Source organism: Betta splendens, chromosome 21, assembly GCF_900634795.4.
Source record: "Betta splendens chromosome 21, fBetSpl5.4, whole genome shotgun sequence".
In the NCBI taxonomy this organism is placed as follows: Eukaryota; Metazoa; Chordata; class Actinopteri; order Anabantiformes; family Osphronemidae; genus Betta; species Betta splendens.
The window spans coordinates 14,753,066-14,777,543 of record NC_040899.1 but is presented as its reverse complement, the minus strand read 5'-3'; the positions used below and the strand labels follow the sequence as shown (position 1 = coordinate 14,777,543).

Below are 24,478 nucleotides of genomic sequence, written 5' to 3'. Positions count from 1 at the left end.
CATGGGATTACATTTTTAATATCAGGTCAACATACAGTAGTGTTGATAGATAGGATTTTGTAACTTTCTACTAAGAATCTGTGGTTAATGCTTGGAATGCAATATAAAAACCCCTGGGGCATATGCCATTTAATGTCTTTTTGCCATGAACATGTTTTACTGTGCATGCATTTTGCAGTTAAGTTTAATACATGAATTTGGAAAATTCATCTTGAGGCACTGAGTAAAATTTAAAACTTCATCAAAACATCAGTTATTAGTAAAATGGAATATGGCTTTTTACTGTGAGAGCATTTATGACCATCAGGTACAATATGTTGTATTCGATACAGTAATTACTATGTTTACAATCAGCAACAACAACAGCAACTCTAAATAATAAAAATAAAAATATGTTGCTAGATTCGAAAAATGTTTTGAGGAAAACTGAAGTAGGTTCATTCTGTGGACACCAACTTAGTTTTGGGAATCTCGTGCATAAAATGGCCATAAGCGGGAACAAGAAAATGCAGTGTTGCAATTTATAAATGAATCAACAATTATAGGTAAAGCGACGGCTCAGAATTTTAAGAGCGAGTTGAAAGAAAGTGATCACATCAAACTAATCAAATCCCCTTCAGGTACATCCCAAATATCTGTAGAAGCATTTAAGAAATTATGGATTAAAATCATTCTACATTCTTCAGGTCAGAGAAAGTAGATGAGTTAAGGGCTGCCATAGGCTGCCTGCCTATGTAACCAGGAAGCTCTATGGGATGTTATGCTGCACTATGGTGCAGATCTTGCTGCCTGTCAGCTACAGTATATACTCACAGGTTAAAGCTGCAGCCCCACACAGTGGCAGGAATGGACAAAAGAGGAGCTATGGAAAATTCTGTATTACACAAAGATCTATCATCCACTTCACACACGCACTGTAATACTGTGGGGTTGTGCTGACCAACAAAGTTATATAGCACATAACCATCCTGGGCTGCACTGTGAAGAGCATTACTGGAATGCACACATACTGTATGAGTGACTGTGCTAATACTGAACAAAGTTGGAATGAAAACATCGCCAACACAAGTATCATATGGTTATGGCAGAGTGTACATGACCTTAAGGGCTTTTCCAGAAAAGACTCACTCAACCAGCAGAAGATTTGAAACTTTCGATGACCCAGCATGGACCAAATGGATGTATGTGAGTATATATGCCTGGCAGAAGACCAGGATCAGTTGAGGGTACAATTTGCTTGATTACTGAGAGAGGGCAAGAAAGAGCGCAGCAGCAGAACCAGCCCAGAAATCCTATTGTGTTAGGGCAGAGATTTCTGTTAAATCAAGATTGTGTGAACTTTGTTATAGACATTGTTGTACAGGCAGAGTACGAGGAATCATCTTTTCTAACTGTATGATTTAATTAAAAATGTTAAGTATTTTGTCTCTCTTAATCTTTAACTTGTCTTTGATGGCTATTCCACTATTGAGAAAACTTGCTTGGACCCTAGAGGGTCACATGGCGGTTTTAAACTATTTAGATGTTATAGCAGCAGGCGCCAGCTTTAAACATCCCTGACTATGGAATTATTTTTCTGTTTGTGGGGTTCTGACTCAAGTAACAGGTGAACACATGCTCAACATGTAACCTATTACTGAGTCTTTAGCACCAGTTGAACTGGGGCCTCCAACCTGTTACTGTCACTTCACTGCAACCCATTTGATGCATGAGAAAGCACTAATCAAGTTGTCTAAAAGTCGAGTCATGTCAGCTGGACTTGAGTGCTGGTCCTTTGCAGAATGTAGATTTTACTCTGCAGATGGCTCCTGCTACAAAGAGGGAGGTGCCCTCAAAGCAGGATTTGCAGTGGTGCAGGAGAAAGATGTAAAAACAGAGGTGGTGAGTGCTCAGAAATACCCTTGTTCAGCTTAGTTAGCAGAGCTGAAGGCTGTGACTGTTGCATGTCCACAGAGTCAGCTTTTGCACACGAGGTCAGTCATTTATGTGGAGCAGCTGGGCAAAGGAGAGGTATCGTAAGGTAAGGTTTATATGAATCATCAAACATAGGTATACTAATACATAGTAGGTTATACAGTATATGGCCAACTTTATTTGTAACTCTAGAAGTCTGTTAATTCTGCCTTGAAAATCATGTTAACCTCTTTAGAAATAGTATTTACCTGAGAGAGGTAGTGCTACCATCTACACACAGGTTGTCATTGCATCTGTACACTGCATTGAATACAAAGTTACAGATGACTGGATTTCTATTTTTGTGGTGGCTGTTCCATGTCATGTCCATAAATTTGTGCTTTTTTCAAACAAACCTTATCAGATTTTAGTGTCCACTACAGTACAAGTCCTGCTTTAAGAGCGCCTCCCTCTTTGTACTGTAGCAAGGGCCATCTACCAACACAGTAAAACTACTCAACTATTTAAAAAATAGAAGTCTAGTTAAACCAAACCTTATCTGTTTACAGTCCTCCGTGCGCTTAGATGACATATTACTGCTCCACCAGGCAGATCAGTACACCATTGCAACACACTTCTCTAGGGAGCCTTAACTAGACAGCCACACATACGTGTACGAGTGGGGGATCACACTATATGCAGGCTGCCTACTGAGATGGTACTTAAACCACACTGAAACCATGCAGGAGTCAGGCAGCAATTCTAAGTAAAGTAAATTATTATAAATTGGACACCAGGCTAAGAGAAAGTTCTTTCTTTTTTCTTTATTGTTTTTACTGAAAATGTTATTTGTAATAGAAACAAACTGATTTTTGTATATTTTTTTGTTAGCGAGATCGAGACAGAACATAAAATGTGTTGTTTTTAAATCTACTTAATTTATAACTATTTTGTTAGACAACAGGTCTGTGGCTCTAGAGCCTATTCCAGCTGTCTGGATGTATGAAAGGTAAGTTATCAAGGACTGGCAGAAAGATACAGACAGCTGTTCACACCAATGTTAATTTAAAATAACATAAACAATATGTGAAGCAATTTGACTACTTTTCATACAAAACATTACACATTTTAAACTTTTTACTGAAAAATCACTATACGTAGTTAATATACTACATCAGCAAAATTATTACATTAACAATAAAATGACAATCACGTATAGACAGGACATAATTAAAAATTGCAACTTAAACATATTAACAAGAATTAACAGTTAAACAAGGGAATAAAGGTAATTGCCAATAACATGAGCGTCACAAATCATATTCTCTTAAATAAAGATGGGTACATTATCAATATGCCGGGCAGGGGACTGCGTGGTGGTGATGGTCTACTCTCCAGTAAAGGTGGGGTTGGCGACAGTGGTGGTAGCATTCTTGAACAGTGGATTTTCACCCTGGCAACAGGAAGCCCAGAGATTAGTTTGTTTTGATTCATGATATTACAATAAATTTCAAACATAATGAAGTTTAAGACATGAGATATATAGATTATTAAATGCAGTGTTCTATATTTCAGAAATATATTACCATTTCTGTATTTATATCCACATAAGTCCACATGTAAAAAGAAGTAAAAGCCTCAAATGTATTTCTCCTCTACGTGTTCCTGTCCCACACAATCCTTTCACGGTCTACAAAATGACCACCTCTGACAATCAGCTCTCCAGCCATTGGAGCTGCTGTCGTCTTAGTTCTGTCTGCTCTTTGTGGTGGGACATCATTTCCTGTTCCCTTCTGTGTCCTTGTAATCAGTCTTATAGGCAATGAGAGTGATTGCAGAGTACACCTGTTCCACAGCCTCTTATTTAAACACTCCTACCACACACCACTTTGTCCAGTTTGTCTGTAGCTGTCATGAATGTTACGCTGTCGGTCGAGATCCTGTTCGTCTTGGTTTGTGCTGTCATGTTTTATCGTAGTCAATCTTGGTTGCATTTGGTCTGCTGTGTCTCCTTGTGCTACTTGTTAAGTCTCACTGTGTTTTTCCTGCCTAGCAGTGATTTTAAGTTCAGCATTTATTTTCTGAGTTCTTTGTCGTGCTTCTGGTGGTTTTCAGTTTATTATCTTTTGTACTTTACAGTACCTGTACCTACCTAATTGTGTCCTGTTTAATTAAAGTAAAAAGTTCAGTCGGTCCTTTGTGTGGTCATGCATTTTGGTCCTCTGCTGCTAATGGTTCTGGCCAGAGCTCTAGGTTGAGCTGGCAAGTTTAATGTCAATATAAATTACTTCCTGGTGTGGGAACGATGTACGTTAGACCTAGTGAGCCCTGTGTTAGTTTATAAGGGTAATAATCTCATCTGATATAATGAGGAAAGAGTTAAACAGGCTTCCTCCCACAAAGAGGATCAAGATAAAGTCAACTGTAGAGTGCCCACAGACAGAATCATATTACTGATGTAACAGATCAAATCATGATGGGATAAATGTATCTTAATAGCAACATTGGCAGTAAAAGTGTAACATTGATGATGATTGATGATGGTTATGGTTATGATGGAAGTTGGGTGTACAGTGGGAGGACGTCCCACTGTATAAGTAGGCTCTGTCTCCTGAGTCCTTCAGTGGATATTCAATATGTCTTAGTGGTATGAAGTCTGACCCACTCCATGCTGGCATGCTAGTAAACTTTTGCGAGGGTTTTTCACACTGATGATCTCCAGCAGCTCTCTATATAAAATGATTTCCACAACAGTGTCTTTAATCTGAGCCTATAGTATCTGCAGAGGCCTATGAAGTCTGAAAGTCATGTTAACTGAAAGAAACTAACTGAGTCTCTCAGCCTGTGCTAGCCGGGTGCTATCTGGGAGCTCAGAAGGTAGAGCATTGGCATGCGACCTGGCACCAGGTGTGCCCTTGAGCTGAACCCCTGGGCACTGCAATGTGGCACTTCACTGCAATGCAAAGTTTCCCCACCATTGGTCTAATAATAATAATAATTATTTTTTGCTTTACTACATTATATTGTGATGATCCCATATCTGATTCTGCTCTGTTCCTCTCCCTCATTCATTCCAGCCACTCCCTCTTCCTGGTTGTTCCCTTTTATTACCTATTATCTGGTTCATTTGACTAACTCACCTGTTTCTTTCCCTGAGCCTTCAGTATACAATACTTTCACTTCAGTCAACTGCCAGATTTTATGTCTTCATTCAGGGCTCTATGCTCAATTTTCCAACATCTCAAGTTTATTTATTTCTGGTCTTTGTTTTTTGTTTAGGTCTGTGTAACCAGGTCTTCAAGTCATTTTTTGTGTGTGTTAAATTGCAGGTAAAATTGTGTTTGTTAGTTGTTCAAGTGCTCAAAGTTAGTTTAGTCCAAGCTCTAGTTTATATGGTGTGCCTCACACCTTTATGGCTTTTTGTTTTTGATTTCTGTTGTAGAAATCTCCCTTCACAGTTTTGGGTCACAATTTTGTACATGTACATTCACATTCAAGCCTAAAGCGAAGAATACATCACTGTGTAGAAGTAATGAAGGCAACAAAAACAATAAGCCTAAAGGTAGAACAATAGATTCTAACTATAAAAATGTTTATTATATAAAACCATCACTTTATTGGCAGTAATAATAAAAAGTAAAAAGTATCTCACGTCTGCCCATTTGGATTTCTTCTTTTCATTTTCAAATTTTCGGAACTCCTTCAGGTCTTTCATGTACAGCAATAACTTGACAAGCATCAGCAGTAGGATACCGATGAGAGCCACAGATGCTATGGAGCCCCCAATGATAGCTGCAATACTGGGTGGTTCTGGACAGTCTGGAGGAACAGTTATAACACACAGAAGCTTTTACACGATGCAAAGTATATAGATCCGCTGTTGAGTTAACTGTAAATTACCCAATAATCTATGCATGAACAGATTCAATGTTGGGATTGAGGTGTTACACATTTATATTAATTTTACACCAATAACCTTTTCAAAATAAACAGCATCATTACTACAGTCTTTCAAAATAAAACAATGTAATATTGAAATCATTGCTAAAAATGCTTCTACAACTAAAATAGCTCTTCTGCTTTACCCATAAAAGCTTTTAATTTCTCAGAAATATTATGACATTAAGGAAAATTTCTATCAAAACATCTTAAGGTTGTCTACACTTGGACATTCAACTGCTTCCTTTTCAGGGTTAGGCAGTTTGGAAGCTAAACTCTAGAAAGCTTAATGATTTTTTGCCTTGGTATCGTACAAACAACACAGCAAGGCAGCAAAAGGGTGTGCTTGAAGCTACTTGTTCTAACTTTTAAAAGGTTGCCAGCATGTTATCAGTAGCTTACCCCTCTGTTTCAGAATTGTAGCCATGTAGTTGTCCTCTCCAACTAGCTGTTCCAGTCTAAAGTTGATCCAGCAGCCCTCTGAGTCTTTCTGTGTGCACTGTTTGCTTGGTAGGTTGCTGAACTGGTCCACCACCACATGATGAAGGCTTGCGCTACATGCTGCATCGCAGTTCTTTTTAAAGGGGCCAGAGTCAAAACCCAAGCATTCAACGCAGTTCCTGTAATTGTAAAACAGATGGTTTTAGTCAGATTTTACTGTGGAATCTGGCTGCAGCACTCCAACTCTAGTCTAGTACTGCCTACGATAGAAAGCATCTGCAGATGTTTTTTACTTTTCTACTAAGAATATAGTCTGCTATTGTCAAAGCATTTATCAAAACATTTCTAGTAACTTGACCTTCATAATAAAAATGTTCATTAATAATTTTCAAACAAGGTAAATTAAAGATTAATTGGTTCACACCAAATTTTAGGATCTGAGATTAGTGCAGGCATTTCCTGTCCTCCCCTGAGGATCTCTAGTCAGTGCAGAGCAACTGCAGCGCTTGCAACCAAAACCTCCAGTTGCCTTTGTACCACAGTGTTATTGTTAGAGTCAATCAAGTCGGCCAGAAAGGGAGCCGACATGTACTGTGCATCTATTAACATTCCATAAGAATCTGAGCAGAATTTGCTAATCTTGAAAGCGTCTAAAATTTAATCCACCAAATATTGTAGGGCGTCTTCACAACTTTCTGTCCATTGTAAATTCATGTTAGAACATCATCACTTAATTTGCTATATATTGTAACCTACACAGAACTATACTTTTATGGCAATGGATTTTAAAACATTTATTGCTGCTAGCAGAGAAACAAAAGCTGTTAAAAAAACTCTACTGATTTATAAATGACATCTTAACAAAAGAATACCTTCACTATAGTCTAAAAACATTTGAACTACTTTGCTGAGTAGATGAACCTGCAGAAGCTGAACTGAATAAACATGTGTCTTGGTTGGAATGTGCGACAACAGAATAAGGTGGATATTTAATCGTCATCAATGCAGTTATTTGATAAACCCCATCAATATTGAGTAAAAGTGAACTCACAGTTTGGTCTGGCAGGGATCAGGGCAACCGAGGCATGTCTGGCAGTGTGGACGCTGATATCCCGCCTTACATTCACATCGGTTACACTTGCAAGCCCCTCTGCCGTAGCAGACAGAGTTGTTTGGGGTACGACAGCTTTCATCAGACACCTTGCACTGACAGGCTGAACCCTCATAGCCTTGATCACATATACATTTGCCACAGTTGCACCTTCCATTGCCTGCAAATTTCAAATAGCAGAGAGGATACTTAGAGAAACAGCTCATGTTAGTTGTTCACATAACGCAGCTCAGCTCCTAAATAGGAGCCAACAAAGAGTAGTTAGCAGCAGACTGGAAAGCACAAAAGCAGAAAACTTTCAAGTCCAGTTACACAAAAACATATGGAGTCATTATTGATAGCTTAATTTTCCAAAAGACTAAAATGACTATAGTCATTTCTCTCAGCTGTTACAGTCTGTAACTGCTTTTAGCCACAGTAGAAGGTGTAATGAAGTAGTGGTTTAGGCAAAGGTAGCAAGGGCAAATACTAATGTTCCAGTGAAAAGGGACTCTTTGATGATATGTTGGATATTAAAACTGTATAACCTATATTTGTTATGTTGTTATATGACCAAGGGTAAATGGGGTTATGATGAATAAGTACATTTTGGTAAGAAATAATTCAGTTTTGAGGCAAATTGAAAAGAAACTAAAAAGACAGATATTTGCAGAAAATGATAACCTACCTCCACAAAGTTTATTTTGGAACTTCTCACAGTGTTCATCGTCACACTCGCAGTAGGCACCATGATAGCTGAGTCCACCCTCTGTTGTATGGCACTGGCACCTGCCGCACACACAGTCTCCTCGACCCTCACATTCTGTGCCTGTGCCGTTCTGTCTCTTACAGGATTCTCTGAGGGTTCGCTCATCTTTATCTCCAATGGCGCATTCACAGAACTGACCGACAAAGCCTTCATTGCACCTGAATAAAATTATGTTAGAAAAAGTGATTAGGCGTTACATTTTCTGTATGCTGTAGCTATAGCCCCTGACTGGCATCTCTTTGTGTATTTCATCATACATTGACACATTGTGTAAAGTAAAGCTTACTTGCAAATACCACAGCTGATGCCTCCCTTGTCTGTGCAAAGGAAGTGGTTTTTGTTAGTAGAATCATTACATTGACACATGCAATTTGTGGATAAGGTCACTGTCAGTGTTTCCTTGATGCCCAGTGGTCTGATAGTGAAGGACTTGTTCTCCACACATGAGTGTGCTGTCACCGTGACATCAAAAGAAATCTGGGGAGGGTAGTTACAGTTGGTTAAAAAGAGGAATAGGACATTTTTACAAGGCTTTTAACATTTCAATAGTATATGTTCACATCAAATTGTGTTTTTAGTATTATTTAACCCCATACTAATATTAATGTATTTAGTAAACTGGAACCATAGAAAAACATATTGGTGTTAGTGATGGGAGGTCTGGTCTTTTGGTCTGGCTCTTTTGAGCTTCACAAAGGCACACATAGTATCCGTTATATGAACAAAAAATTAATGAAAGGATCAGAATTTATGTATTGCAGTTGTGATAACAACAGAGAGGAGAGATGATAATTGAAGAGGAAGAGGTGAAACCATCTCATTTGCATTGGCAAGAATGACTTCTTTACATGTAGGATATTATGACTGTCCAGTAGTGATTCCAGCATACTGCAGTCCTTGTGTGCTCAGTATTAGTATAGTATTTATTCCCCAATTAATAATAATTCATCTGATTATATTTAAAAATTGGGGTTTGGACTCTGGGTGTGCTCTGTAAGATCTGAATGGTCATATTGTGCACAGTTGTGTAAAAAATGTTTTTTATTCCAGTAATTAAACTGCTAGAATGAAATCAGTGTGCAAACACTGTGAAATCTGGAAAGATTCTTGAGTACATCACAAAGAGACCATATATGTGATGCGTAAAGTCAGCTTTACCTTGGGCATGTCTAGCAATAGCAATCTAGTGTGAGAAGGGAGCCTTGGAATTCTTCTTAAGATTCCAGAATAAAAAGTATTGTCTGGTGGAACTGTAACTGTAAATTTCGCAAGGCTCACTGGGGAGCTGGAGCCTCCGCTGTCATTGGGCAAGTGGTGGGTCACTCGTGGACAGGTGACTTGTCTATGGCAGGAAAAGCCAACACTCACAATCACACCTACAGCCACTTTAGGGTCTTTAGTTAACCTAACTGCATGTCTTTGAACAATGGCCCCAACAGTGTAAGCCAGCCCCAGCCCCATATTCTTTTAAAACATTACAATTAAAAGTTGAAAAATTATGAATGATAAAATAACTAACCTCCTTTCCTACGAGAACACTATCACAAACACCTTCGCTGCCCCCAGTTGATAATGGATGATCACATATTGGGGTGTAGACAACACTTACATCTTCAGGGAGAGTGTCATGTGTTATAGTTACTTTGGAGGACAACCTCTGTTATAAATCATTAAATGTGAAAATTGTTAGAATAACAAAAAAGAAAATAGGATTAAAATCACAACACAGCTCTAAATCTATTCATAGAAATTAAACACACTTTTCTACTTACACTATAGGCATTTTCAATCAACTGAACAACATTTTTGGAATCTGATGAGAGAATTCCCACCTCCGACTTTGGGATCATTTTAGAGAGTTTCTAAAATAATAAAAAAATATATTAAATTTTCATAGTATTATACATTTTAGCATAATTTATGGCTTGTACAAATAAAATAAATTTTTATTTACCTTATACACGGCTGCAACATTTTCCGTCACTGCAAATATTGGTTGAATATTGTTTTTTTCTAATTGTACAGCTAGCTGTCCAACAGATGGATAGTCCTATACACATTAAGTATTGCAGTTAGATTCTATAGCAAGCATCGTTTAATAATAGTGTTAAAATATTTCTGATAGGAGTGAGGAAAATAAACTATAATCAGATGTTGTACCAGGAATAATTTATTGTTTCTATAATTCGTAACCCTTTTGAGATTTCATACATACCATCTCACTGCTCTTAGTATAAAGGTTATTATCTATGTGACACTGTTCATCATTGGGTTCCAATATGCCAGCCAGTTTTCCATCTCCAGCCATGTGGAATCCAGCATCAGTTGCCAGCACAATAAGCCGAGTGCTGCTGTTCCTCCAGCCTATTTTGTCCTTATCAACAAACAAGGTGATGAAAGAGAATCTCTTTGGGCCACTTAAAAACTAAAAAACTGTTTATAATTCATACTGTTCAATACTGATATTTCACCCTAACTTGCTTTGGGGAAAAAAACACAGATTTGTAATACGCACAATTAATACAACTGTTCCAATCAGACTTTGTACTTACCCCACATACAGCAGCTTGCATCATGGCATCAAGACTCCCTTCAGGAGTGTCGAGGTTTCCAGAAATGGACTGTGCTGTGACCTTCTGCTCAAAGTCTTTCTCATTTGGTGTCATCGTAAGCACATGTCTGTAGCCAAAGGCAGCCTGACACTGTTGGAAATTGTCATCGCATGGGTTCTGCAGTTTCTCCTTGTTGGTGTTAGTGTAAGGAAGGACGGTCTTGTCAACAAAGGCCCCAAACCCTGTATTCATAGATGCATATGTCTATTACTTTCAAAATCTATGATACATTATTATTTTTTCTTTTCTACAGGAAGATACACTTGCATCACATTTTGCTGCTAATCATTTACTGCATGTCAGAATCCTAGCCAACCTACAACTGGTTATTAAGATGTGTGAAGACCCGCAACTGATAATTCTACTACATATTTTTTACTGAATCATGAATTTGAACTTGAGTAGGTTGTGAAATAGTGAAAATTTTTGGTCACCGTCTTTAAGCTATTAGAAACATGTCCTCATATAATGTACCACAAAACAATTCAACCACTCACTGTGACATGCATGAAAGTAAACAAAGTATAAAAAAGACGGTTGTGTTATATCTATGTATGCATTTAACCCACAGGGACTTTTCATGGCAAGAATGACACATACATTACTCTATGCATAAAATGTGCTTTGGAATTTAGGTTGTATACATTCTGTATACATTAAGCCAACATCTTCCCTAGTCAAACATATAAAATATATAAATATATATATATTTAATATAATTTTTTACTATTTTAGCTTTAAAAACAAACAAAAAAAATTAAATGTATTACATGTATGTATCATCACATCTTAGCGTTTGTAGTAGATTTTGAGCAATATTACCCATACACATGTACCATACACAAATTCACTAACACAAAGTTATAGGTGAGGGACTTGTATATCTTTAAATTTTTGCTTATTACCTATTCGAGCACTTTCCGTGATACTTTTCAGAGCTTCAAAAAGCTGTTTTCCCAGTCCTTTTACGTTTTCCAAGTCATCTTTCATAGAGTATGACAGGTCCATCAGGTAGTACAGATCAACTGGATATCCCTCAACTCTTTTAAAAGCAACACGGAATGTGGTTGGAAGCCCTAAAATGAAAGAAGGAAAAATGACATTACATTTGTTATTTGTGAGATTGTGTTAAAGTTGCTCTATCGTCTCATCTGACAATCTGTCCAAACCTTAGATGGCGAGAAATGTGAATTTATAATTAATTATTAAGATGCCTAAATTGAATTGATGTTTAATAAAGAATAAAAACATTTTAATTAAAATATTTAATATTATTAACAGCTAATTAAAATTACTTTCTCGTGTCTTTTTGATGTAGTTTGTGATAGTTTTCTCATTTTCTGATTACAAGTGTAACTAAAAAGACACTGCTCCTAGGTTGCATTATATACACAAATTGGTTGTGATGGTTTTAAAACAAAGTCTCAAAGTCAAAGTAAGAATCCACTGACCAGGACGCAGTTTCAGACTAATCTTCTGTGGTCTCAGCTGGACGGGCTCCTGCTCATTGAAGGACGTGGACAGAGAAAGATTTTTTTCAACGTGTACGGTGCTTTGAGGGGTGATGATCTTATCCCTTTTGCAGCCTTTGCGTATCAACTCTGCTTCAGTGTCACAGCGTATGGCTTCTGGCTCACCTATTTTGGTAAAATTCTATAAGTGCATGCACAAAAAGAAAGAGAAGGTAGCAGCATCAAATATATTATTCTTATTATATATTTACTCTTCACCTGAATGACTTAATGTATAATAATGTTTCTGCAGTGTCTCTTTTTATCAGATGACGTAATTATATACTTATTGATCTGTGGTAATATGATGTAAACCAGTTGTTAATAGTGATTTGGTGTAGATGAGAAATTTTGTTCTTACCAGCTGCTCACACCACAGGCAGTATGGCCCAGATTTAATGCAGTCATCGCAAGAGTTGATCACAGATTTTGAGCAAACTTTATCTTCACACAAACCTGCAAATTAAAAACACCATCCATAACTGGTGTAATGAATTATGGTACATTCTAAGGTTAAACAGAGGGAAATTCAGTGTGGTCCAAGTCCAGAAATAAACACAATTATGGATCAGAAGCAGATGAGATATATTTTTTTGGATAAGAAACAGTTGGGAATATTTCAGGAATATCGTCTGATTAGCCGAATTAGGAAAAAGGCAATTCTTTGGCAACGATACAATTTAATTTATTTACGTGTAGCTTCAGTCATTTGTCAGATGAACAGAAAATCATTGCTTCTGTTTCTGTACAGATCTGTGAAACAGGCCGTTTTACTCATTCGCTGCATACAGCATATACAAGGATTTTAAACAAATAGTTAGTGAGGGAGGAAGAGTCTGAAGGAATATAAAGACAATCTGACAACTAAAATAGTTCTGTGATGATTTTACTGCAATCATTTCTAAAGCACAAATACATTTATACCCATCTTTGTGTGTACAGTATCTCATCCAATAAGAATGTCAAACGAGAATGAACTCATCTATCACTTGTTCAGAATTCACTTCACTTGGAAAAACTAATATTCATAAGTTCAACGCTTTATTGTAACATAACACTGTGATGGAGCAACATGACATTGCAACAGGCTTCTGAGGAGGGCGCTCCTAACTAAGCATTTACTATGGCACTGTGAGGGTCTTACAGTTTGTTGCAAGTTCTAGCTTGGATTCAACTTGAGAAATACTCTCACAGCATTTCTACTCTGCTCCAACTGTATTTTAATTAAAGGTTTAAAAACCACCTTCTCTATGAACTTCTCACTGACTCACTGCATCTACTGCGTCACTGTATCTACTTTACTTCACCCTTTCTCAGTGGACTTCCTGTTTCTCCACCATTAATTGGCCCTACATACTGTACAGACCTAACTTCCTCTCTCTGCCAGATCAGGCACATTCACCTACTCCCTCTCCCATAACAAAGCAAGCTTCTGTTATGAATAATTAAAAAGTAGTCCTCAAACGTAACCGCCTTTCCTCTTCAGACCCCATCCAGCTTAGTACCTTCTAGTTCAGAAGCCAACTGCTCATTATTTTTTGGTGGTGTACAGTCTGAGTGGAGAATACTACTACTAAGATCTTAAACCAATATACCCTTACCCTTTGTTTCACCCTTCTCTTATACATTGCTGGGTTGGTTTTGCATGCTGTTCATTATGGAATACACTATCCGCTGTACTGGTCAGACGTTTTTAAAGTTTCAGAATTTATATTTTATTATTAAGTCATTTATAGCTTACCATTTTGACTTATCAGCAGAAGCAAAAGAAACTGCAAACAGTGATCCATTTTCTAAAGATAAAAACATAAAGACTTTTTTTTAATCTGCAATGCAAAAGCAAAACAAGAGTATACATACAACAAACATGAATCAATAATAAATCAATAACCAAGCAGTACTACATTCTTGATTTCAATTTAGAAACAAATAAAAGTGGGTAAGTAAACAATACAACCCCCTACAATGACAGAAAATAGGGCGTGGGGTGCATAGGGTTAAATGGTACTGTAGGATAATGACTCTGAACATTAAAACAAACAAAGACTTCAAAAAGAGAAATTGTGCCAACGGTATAAATAAAATATAGTATACTGTAGTTTTACATACATTCTAAATATAAGAAAATATCTTATATAAAAAATATATTTACTCCTGGTGTAAATCAAGTTGGATTGTACATAACTATCATAGATACAGAGACACAAAATTGTAATAATTAGATGATAGATAGTCAAGGCCACTCTCTAAAAGTCCTACAGCACTTACAGTATATTACATTGTGACTATACATCCAAAATCAATAATTACTTTATGTAATAGTTTAACCCTAGAAACAATACATTGCCTATGTAAGTTTATATGAATAAAACATAAATCTTCTGTCCTTCCTCAGTGTAAGAATATGATTTCCTATACACACTATACTGTGTCAACCTTGTCAACACCATAAAAGGTAAAAGGGAACAAGTGTTGGATCATTAGTATATTTCCGCTTTTTGACTCAGACTAAAAAATAGATCATCTTCAGCTTCCTCACAGAAAACTACCAACTTTCCTTTCTTTGATTTAAAGATTTTTTGCAAGCTTTTAGTTGTTGACTGCTTGCTGTTGTCTGACTTGCTGTCATATTTTGAAATACGATTCTTCGTTCATTTCACACATTAACAAACAACATCCCTAAAATTATATATAAGACTCTGATCAATTGCTAGATAGATAGATGGATAGTAAAAAGCATTTGTCTATTAGAAATTTCTTTGCCATTTAAAATTAAACTTACGTACCAGAAAATATGTGGCTCTGGTCTGGACACAGTCGCGTTAGACACTGAAGGGTGGAGAGGCTCCACCCTGATCACAGGAAGTGTGAAACAACCAAAGAGTTGCTTCACACTTCCTGTGTGAATAGCGTGTACAATATTGCAGTCTGGCATAAGGCCTGATGTCACAACTTGTTAACTCTAAAATGCATCTACACTGCTTGTAAGAAGTGTTTTTTGGTTTCGTTTTTCAGAATAAACTGCAAGAACACAAAAGTTTGGAGGGTTTGGTTCCAGTTTATTGTGATTTATCAGCTGAATAGGGTTCAAACGTTTTTTATCAAACAACTTTTCATAAAATAGATGTTTTTTTTTTTTTCATTTTGTATAGGACATATTTGTTAATTCAGATGATGTATTCAAGAAGACGCTGTTATACTTTGTTGAAGTGAAGATGAGATGTGAGTGAGTTCGAGAACACGGGTATATTCTGGTGTATTATTTTAAAGTACAAATCAAACTAAACTAAACTAAAAATAAACACTGCAGAAGTGGGAGAAAACGAGTGGTAATAATGACAAACAAAAAACGCTACTCTAAGTAGCAAAATGCAATGAACTATGCAAAAAAATGCTTCAAGAAAACAAACTAACACCTAAGCTAACTAGTTTTCTAGAATTCAAATCTTGAATAACAAGGCTAAAAGTCAGTGTGCAGAGGAGAACAAGGCTAATCCAGCGAAGTCAAAGGCGACCAACTAGAGCTGCAGTTAGATGTGGTGTATATACAGTACTGTATGTGCAGTTAATGAGTCCAAATAGGAAACACCTGCTCCAGAAGTCTCTACAACACCACCTGTGTCCTCTGGTGGCTGGGACGAGGCATGGCACACAACAATATAATCTGCTTCACAAATCAAAACAAATGTCCTGTCAATTTATAGAGTAAATATACAGTTTTCTCACGCCTTTAGTAGTATTCATTAAGACAGTTTATTGTAGGCAATGTTAATCTAGACTGAGGTTGCTAGGATTAACATGGGTAATTATGCAAAATCTGTGATTTAAATTTTGTTTAAAAAAACACATGGAAAGTATTATATATATATATATTGAATATATTTTATATGTTTTTTTTCTAATTTTGTGACTCAAGCTCAAAGCAAATCAGAGTTGATAACATGCACTGACTTAAAAAATATATATTATTTAACTGTTTTATTCTTTTCTTTTTACATTACAACATAACATGCCTCAGTGACAACCAATGTCAAGAGACTGAACCACAAGTTGCAATTCATGTGTTCAGTGTGAGATCTTGTGAGTGTAAATATAAAAAAAACAAACCTCTGTAAAACCTGTGCTAAAAGGACACTTAGACAAAGAAGGTCTAAAATGGCATTTTCTAAAAATATATTTCTAGCAGAAGACCAGCATTTGTTGGTATTTACATACTGTATTTTCAGGTGGAGGGAAGAAGTCGGCCTTCTTACATTTTGCACATTGACCCTCACAAGCATTCAACCAATCAAATAACACAGATATAAGACATTCTGCGTTTTACAGTCACAGAACTAGTTTCCTTAAATGTTATCTCTTTCTATTTCCTCACTGAAAAAGGCTTGCAGAGCGTTTCCTTTGGATGTGTACTTGATGCTCTCAATCTCACCACCATAGTTGCTGGGTTTTTGAAAGTGGATTTCCAAGTGGTCCTGCAGATCTTCCTCATCCTCTATGTCTTTGATGTCATCCAGGAGGATTGTTCGCTTCAAAACACCACAAAAGGTCTAAAAAAAAATCATAAACATGTTCAAATATAATATGTCCCTTACTGATCAGTTGACATGATATATATATACTGCATATTCATCAAAAAAGTACATGAATTATTGCAGCAGAAGACAAAACCTTGCATTTCTTAAAAAATATAAATTTGACAATGTGACAATTTTCAGTCAGATGAAGCGTCCTTGACACTGAGCCATTACTTCAGAGATTGCAGTCAAGCCAGCACCCCATTTACATTTATTGTGCAATGCGAAGGCTTCAAGGAACTTGTGAACAGGTGTACTAGGGTTAGAGCACTGGGCTGTGCAGCTGGAAGCCAGGGCTCAAATGCTGCCAAATTTGACATATAACAAAAACGTTTTCTTAAGAAGTCACCACCAGTCAGAAGGACTAGTGTCTACATTAAAAAGACAAAGGTCTGGTCAGGTGAGTACAAGTTGAGTTGCACGTGTAAAGAAACACCCACTCTGTCATAGAGGTGGAGGCTTCAGACACAACCGATCTCGTATTTATCATGCTGGCGTCTGATTTTGTCCTCAGACTGATGAAGCTACACTACCTGGATAGGTGGTAAGATGTTTTGGCTCTAGAAGTCCTAATGCCAAGATTCCCCCTAGATGGCTGAAAATCTTCCAACATACAGTAATGCTAAGCAATGTATTCTTTGGATTCTAATTGTGATAATGGTGTTCTGCAAATGTGGATAGAGGTGTGTCTCAGAAGAAAGACATTAGAAAAGAAGGAGAACAAAAAAGGAGTCGCTGTTAGCGTTTGAACTCCTGTTACGTCATAAGGAATAGAAACCTGGCGTTAAAGGACTCTGTAAGGCATGTAGCCAATGTGAAGCCAGTAACCTAGTTGTCCTGTGGGAAGGAAGGCTGGATGAAAACAGGAGAAGCAATTCAAATTTATCTCTTTCAATGTTGTCACCATCCAATAGGAAGAGGGAGAGAAAAAAATAATACAAAAAAAAAATCAATAATAATCAGCAATCAGATGAAATAGAATAATGTGATAATACTAGATCTTTGCGGGGACAGGAAAAATTATGAACTAAAAACTATTAATATGTAATGTCTCTGTCAAATGCATATTTTATTTTATTTCATTTCAGTGCTGTATAATTACCTGGAACCTGCGCAACTCGTAATTGTAAATGGGTCCAACCTGCACATTCACTTCAGAGCCGAAATCGACACGTTGTTCCCCTCTCAGAACCAGGTTCCCAGCAACTGTACACATGCACACACACACATTTACATTTGGGTTTGAAATTAATATTAAAGCTTATTTATGTTGTGATTCAATACACAACTTGGACAATACAATGTGGATGAAAATTACTGTAAATGGTCTGCGCTTTTAAAGTGCTTCTTTTACCTTATTAGAACTCAAAGCACTTCGACACTGCCTCTCTTAGCTGTGGCAGGCCGTCCATTTCACAATATCATAGACCTAATATAAGACCATTTTGACATTTCTGTGCCTTAAAATTGCACGTCGTTTCATATGACGCATACATCATCAGCAGCTTTTTTTTTACTGAAACTTGTTTGGCTTCTTCTTTCTGTCAATTACATCAGTGAACAAAACTGTTGGACAAAAATGGAAATGACCAAACACAAGTTCAGAATCAAAGCAAACTGCTAACACGAAGACTGGAACGCAAACCAACAGCTTCACTGGCAGGAAGAAAATACACACATCACGTGAAGTCTCTAGATCCAAAAACTAATAAAGGAATTATTTTACTTAAATGACGGAGCTTCTGTGTTATTTCCTTAGTTTACTCCAGCAGACAGTGGCTGTACAACTTCAGTCCAGGATGTTTTGAAACTGGAATTAACAACTTTACAATTAAATAGAGTGTAATAATTCTGACAACATACGTAATCAGAATGTGACTCAGGCAACTGTACCTCCAGGGTGGAGAAATGTGATGCATCCCATTCCAGTGTTCACGTCGTACTCAACTCTCTCAACTTCCCCTCCTCCTCTGCTAGGCCTAGAGAAACTCATCTCTAATCTGTCCTTTATTCTGTCTTCTGGCATGGACGGTTGGACGTTGAAAAACTTGAGTTGCCTTCTGGAAACAGTGAGGTGAACCTGAATTGATGAAAAATCTGATTAGAGGACACAAAGGAATGTAGCAAATCATCTGTTTTCTGCACCACTATAACATTGATTTGATGTATTATATAAATTCATTTGTGTTTTTTTATTTGTAGCATTAGAGTTAAGAATCTTAAGAATTTTGTCCACAGCATGTTTATTTTACTAGTCAATGAGAAACCTGGTCACATGTAGATCATGGTAGAGAAATTAGTTGTCTTCAGCTGGTTAAGCAGGGTACAAAACAGCTGTTGACGTACACATGCAACATTTCAAATTGCTGCTTTTAGGCTATCTTAAGGTGACTGACAGTAAAACCTGCACAGTCTCAAAGAAATAGTTAATAGTACAAACAACAACCAATTACGCTATGACAAATTCATGAACTAAATAATATTGATGCTAGTAATTTCTAGTGAACCACCATTAATTAGAGGCTCAAACTATTAGAACCATTCCATATTGTAGGAGAAGATATTGAAATTGTATCCTTGTCAAAGTAGAATTCACAGCAGAGCGTGTATTAAGCTTGGACTTTTCAAGTGCATCCAATAAAGTCAGAGCGTACTCAGAATAACTTATATCTGTCTTTTTAATTTAGTATTTTGCTTTTTATTTAACACTATTTGGAAAAGACATCTAAATCTTCTAATCAAGTACTGTAGTGCAGCCACTCTGGTCAGGCTGTTAGCACTCTCAGAAAGGCGATCAGGGGATGTTGACTCCTAAAATCAATGAACACTGCAGGTCTAGCATCTCCCACAAAGATGTACATGACATAGTTTTGTCGCTGGAATCTGGCTGGAACTAAATGACAATGCTAAGAAAAACTAAGGAACTAATTATTTTGCACTGTTCATAACATGCAAAGATAAGATATGACAAGATATGACAAAGATAGCAAATTTATATTAACTAGTTACAATTTCATATTTTTAATTTTCACTAAAGTGACCTACTGTTAATGATGTTAAACATTGAATTATGTCATACCCACATTTAATTATAACAGTTAAACATTGAATTATGTCATACCCACATTTAATTATAACAGTTAGTGTTCTTATATTAAATTCAATGTCTATTATTTGAAAATAAATTTAGAAGCACACACCTTGATAACGACGCATCTGTCAGCCACATGTTCTAAAATTCTTTCTGATCTATAATGTAACAAAGCTATGTTGTGCATTCACATATTTCTTTATTCTGAGCCTGCAGCTGAAGAAGGTTGGTTCTGTATGGGTTTGGAAAAAATCTTGCTTGTTTTTTTTACCAGCCCCTTTTCAAACATCCACTTTTCTACCACTGATTGTATTACAGCTGGAAGCCAGTCCTTCTAGATTCAGAACTGTCTACTTTAATTCAGTCATAATGTGTGGAGGCATTTATTGGCAGCCAGAGACCTGCAGCAAGAATGGATAAGGAAGTAGTGCTCTCTGTCTTTAGTATGCAAATCACCCTCTGCTCAGCCTCACCCCTTAAGCCTTCCCCACCATGTCAGTGCAAAGACAGGTCAATTACTTTGGTGTTCTCACATATGCTTTTAGTGTCGGATCTAAGAGGAGGCTGTGGATTACTTTAAAACACACATACACAAACAAGGAGTGTGGGCTGTCATTGTAATATATAGAATATATATATATATAGAATATACCTCAAACTTCACAGCAGGATCCATGATTATTCTCTGTGGTTTCACATCCACACTCAGGTTCTCACAGGACACAGAGCACTTAGCAATTTTCAGGATCTGAGAGGCCACTGGAACATAAAAGATAACACAGATATTGGTAATTCTTGGAAATAACTACACAATATTAAGCATTAGTTAAGTATGGGTGAATACTTATGTTATGATGTAGAAAAAATTTGGTTCTTCTGTGCCCAATTGAGTGTGTATAATAAGAAAATCGTGTTCGGAAATGAATTATATTTATTCAGCATTACGGCTTAAAACCAATAGTAATTAAGTAATCACATAACAATCTAGCTAAATGTCATAGACAATCTTAATCTTACTATCTTGTTTTTTGTTCTGATTACTTACTTACATATTTTTATGTTTTTATTTTATTTTAGAATTTTTACATTAAATGTAATGTAAATGTAAAAGTATCCAATTTGGCAGGTAAAATTTTCTACTTTACTTATTTTTAACCTTAATAACCTGTATAACTTTACTTTAGACATTTGTGCCGCACCCCTGGTATGCTTCACATTTCTGACAGTTGTCATTTTAAATGGTTTTTAAAATTTAAAATAGGTGATTGTCTTCATCTGCCCATAACAAACACTGGTGTGGTGTTCGGCTGTCTTTGATTGATGAGTGTCGATAAGCAGGTAAAAAGATATGATCACACTGTGAAAGTAGCTGAAGTAATAACTACCATTTTCTTCTTCAAAGGTGAGGAGTGCTTGGCCTCCCTGCAGAAGCATATTGGCTTTCTGGCTGATTGTAAACCTTCCTTTAATTGGCTGACTGTCATCACTGGTCTCTTTGTGCTGAGTGGTGAAATTCACCTCTGTGTCTGGAATCTTGGCATAGATCTACATAGGTAGAAGAAACACAACACAATACATTATTGTTGTTTTTAAATAAATACATTGTACTGTAGTGCTCCTGATCAATATACTGAAAAAGAGTGTGACAACAGTCTGGCCAAATTTTTATGTAATGCTGATGATAATTACCTTGAATTTCTGCTGTAGGTTGGTTGTCTCAGCCCTCCTGTCATCAAGTTCAGCCTGATGTCTTCTCAGTTTGGCTAATAAATGTTGTTTTTGTTGATTAAGCTTCAGGATTTCACCCTATGGTAAAGAATGAGAAAATCAGTACACCTTCCGAATCCAGTTCTTCCCAGTAGCCCATGTATCTTAAAAGATGACACCACCTTCAATGCAGTCATACTATGATTGAATTCCTTGTCACACTCTTCTTGCTTATTGACCAATATGAACATTTCCTGTTTGGCCTTCGCCTTCAGTTCATCTTCTTCAAGTTTCTCCATAATCAGCCTGGATTTTGCATCATCAGCTTTCTCCACTTTACTCTAAAAGTGGAGAAAACCAAAAAAGCCCGTAAAGAAAGGTGCAGTTTTAGTTTAAACTTTCAAAAGAAAATGGGTGCAGCACATTATATACAGTATTCTTCTTGTCTGTTAACATGGTTTTCTTGACATCTTTAAATTACTGTTAATTAAATGAAAGTCTCTTTTTAGCCTATTGTCAGCATATACTATTAGAAATTCCATTGCTACGTAAACAATGAGATGAGATGAGCTTATGAATTTTGCGAATGCAGTACCTTGCACTACACACTATGGGAGTAGCTCCAATATCATGACAGTGAGTCAGTCGCAACGCTGTTACCGTAATCATCACGAAACGCGCACTTAAACGATGGTGACGATAGATTTAACCACGACAATACGAACGGCAACTTTTCAGCTGTTGTCACATTGAGCAGCTTACAGTTTGTTCACGGCTGCAGAGAAAACTCTGAACTCACCCGAGTATGATACATTAATTAACGCGTTCTTCCTGTCCGAGTCTCCGCTTTACAATAAGTGGGTCGATAAAATAAGACGCCTCTTACCTTCCACATCTGCAGCTCTTTCTTCGCATCCTCCGAACCACAGTTGAACTGACAACATAAAAGTCATGTTCCGTTTCCAAACCATGAACTGTTGGGTGACTAGTACAAAAACATATGAAACACAACGAGCCTTACCTGCGAGAACACCTCAGCCATTGCTTAATCGACACAAACGAAACTTCCAGTTGATAAAGCTATTCTCTCAGAGTAGGCTTTTGTATTTTGTGTTAGTCTTTCCTAAGTGAAATCTGTAAAGCGAGAAAACTAAAGCGCGAAGTGTGACGTTTTACTAGCGACTGGGAACTAAATGAAAAGTGAAAGTGAATGGGGCACTTGTATAAGCCACAGCATTTTGAAGGGTTTTGTTGCTCTTCACCCCTTCCGTTCTGTTTTTCTAGCTACGCCACTTAGCTGTTATTTGCTAGCTTCTTACATTTTAGCCTGTAAACAGCGAAATAAAGCATTGTAAATCACTAGAACATTTCTCCTTTATATAATGAAGGCCAACTTGTTTTGTTTATTTATCCCTAATGACACCTATATACAGTACTGTAGCACACGCAAGGCAGTGAGCTTTAATCACTTTGTGGCAACATAAAACCACCATGCTACTGGTTTTACTGGTCTTAGACAGGAACAGACAAAGATCAGATGGACTGGATATTTATTACATCTGTAAATATAACAAAGCAGAGCTCAGTGTATTTAAAATGAGGCAGAATTAAGCTTCTGACCAAAAGCTTTGGCTCCAATAATCACGTTTGGCAACATGAAAGCATCTTACTGGTTTAATTGGTCTCATATAGATATTAAAAGTGGTAAAATAACTCGGTGGTCACTCGTGCAGTTTGTTCCGTGCAGAAACAAAATGTGGAAGAACAAACATGTTGCAGCAATTTTGGGTTGTAGATCTGAGTCCTAGCATCATGTCATAGAGATAAACAGCCACGGTCGGTGATTATTTAGGTCGTTTACACAAATCCACCACTAGAAAACGTGTTGATCACTTTCACAACTTATGGCCGTTTGAAACCAAAATAAGCAACTGTAGTCCACACAAACCGATGCGCGCTCCCGCAATCGATTTCTGGCAGGCAGTCACGTTTTGGCACCACACCTGTGAACCAGAGCGAAGCAGACACACACCACCCCCCACCCCCTTCCTTTTGCTTTGAGATCTCGCGTGACTCTGCGACTCAGGCCAGCAAACAAACAAGCAGGAGGTCACAGACGAAGCATGAAAGAGTAGCACTGCGTGGTTATATTTTCAAGCCGAAAATGAAACAACGGCAAGCTGTACAATTTGCTAAAAAGCTTTTAAATACAGTGTCAACGCCACCAATTATATTATATGTATATCATATTTTTATATTTACTATTGAGCTCTGTCTGGGTTTCATTAAATTAATAATACAATTTTAAACAAAATACAAAACACATGATAGTCATGAAAAAAGGTGCCACTAGGAAAATGAAAAACACTTTTACTTTTATCTTTAGGATGTTTAATGACATGAGGGCATCTTTTAAATTTTAGGAACCCTAAAGTCCTCAAAAACTCATACACAAATATATTCAACTACAAATAGTAACAAACAAGGCTAATCATGAAGTTGCACTTCAAATATGTTGCACGCTTCCTTGTGTTTATCAGCAAAAGCACATAATTAAAACAGGAACTACTTTAAGTTGTTATATGATTTATTTTATTTTTATTTTATTATTTGTCAACACTAGGTTGTGACCTTACAGTACATTGAGTGTACTGTTGTTCAGATTGCTATACTATACAATACACTGACCTATTTAAAATAGAAGATGTTTGTGTTTACACATTTTCTAGTCCATAATGATTGTGTAATGCTGAAACAGGTTCGGCATGTGGCAACTGTGCTAAAAATGGAAATCACTGATTTAATGGAACCCAAAGCAGTGAATGGAATTGCTGTCTGTTTAGTATCTGAA

At 36.8% G+C, this 24,478-nt stretch overlaps 2 protein-coding genes across 3 annotated transcripts; both read right to left on the bottom strand.

Annotated features, from left to right (window-relative positions):
• Positions 1–2,697: 2,697 nt before the first annotated feature.
• itgb2 (integrin, beta 2) lies at positions 2,698–16,033 on the bottom strand. 2 transcript variants are annotated; one of them, XM_029137249.3, is made up of 16 exons: positions 15,042–16,033; positions 13,997–14,048; positions 12,617–12,711; positions 12,196–12,397; positions 11,650–11,820; positions 10,685–10,926; positions 10,348–10,506; positions 10,087–10,182; positions 9,905–9,994; positions 9,652–9,789; positions 8,419–8,609; positions 8,052–8,290; positions 7,325–7,544; positions 6,235–6,452; positions 5,546–5,712; positions 2,698–3,346 (listed from the first exon to the last, which is right to left on the bottom strand). In XM_029137249.3, the coding sequence occupies exons 2-16, from the start codon at positions 14,043–14,045 to the stop codon at positions 3,281–3,283; spliced, it is 2,343 nt and encodes a 780-aa protein (XP_028993082.1). In that variant the 5' UTR covers positions 14,046–14,048; positions 15,042–16,033; the 3' UTR covers positions 2,698–3,280. The 2 variants fall into 2 exon arrangements, with proteins under 2 accessions (XP_028993082.1, XP_028993083.1); XM_029137250.3 differs by lacking the exons at positions 13,997–14,048; positions 15,042–16,033 and having other exon boundaries at positions 12,196–12,381.
• A 185-nt stretch (positions 16,034–16,218) lies between these two features.
• nmi (N-myc (and STAT) interactor) lies at positions 16,219–22,846 on the bottom strand. The gene is made up of 9 exons (XM_029137276.3): positions 22,649–22,846; positions 22,514–22,561; positions 21,810–21,968; positions 21,610–21,726; positions 21,306–21,465; positions 20,573–20,679; positions 18,723–18,909; positions 17,932–18,035; positions 16,219–16,802 (listed from the first exon to the last, which is right to left on the bottom strand). The coding sequence occupies exons 1-9, from the start codon at positions 22,667–22,669 to the stop codon at positions 16,599–16,601; spliced, it is 1,107 nt and encodes a 368-aa protein (XP_028993109.1). The 5' UTR covers positions 22,670–22,846; the 3' UTR covers positions 16,219–16,598.
• Positions 22,847–24,478: the final 1,632 nt, after the last annotated feature.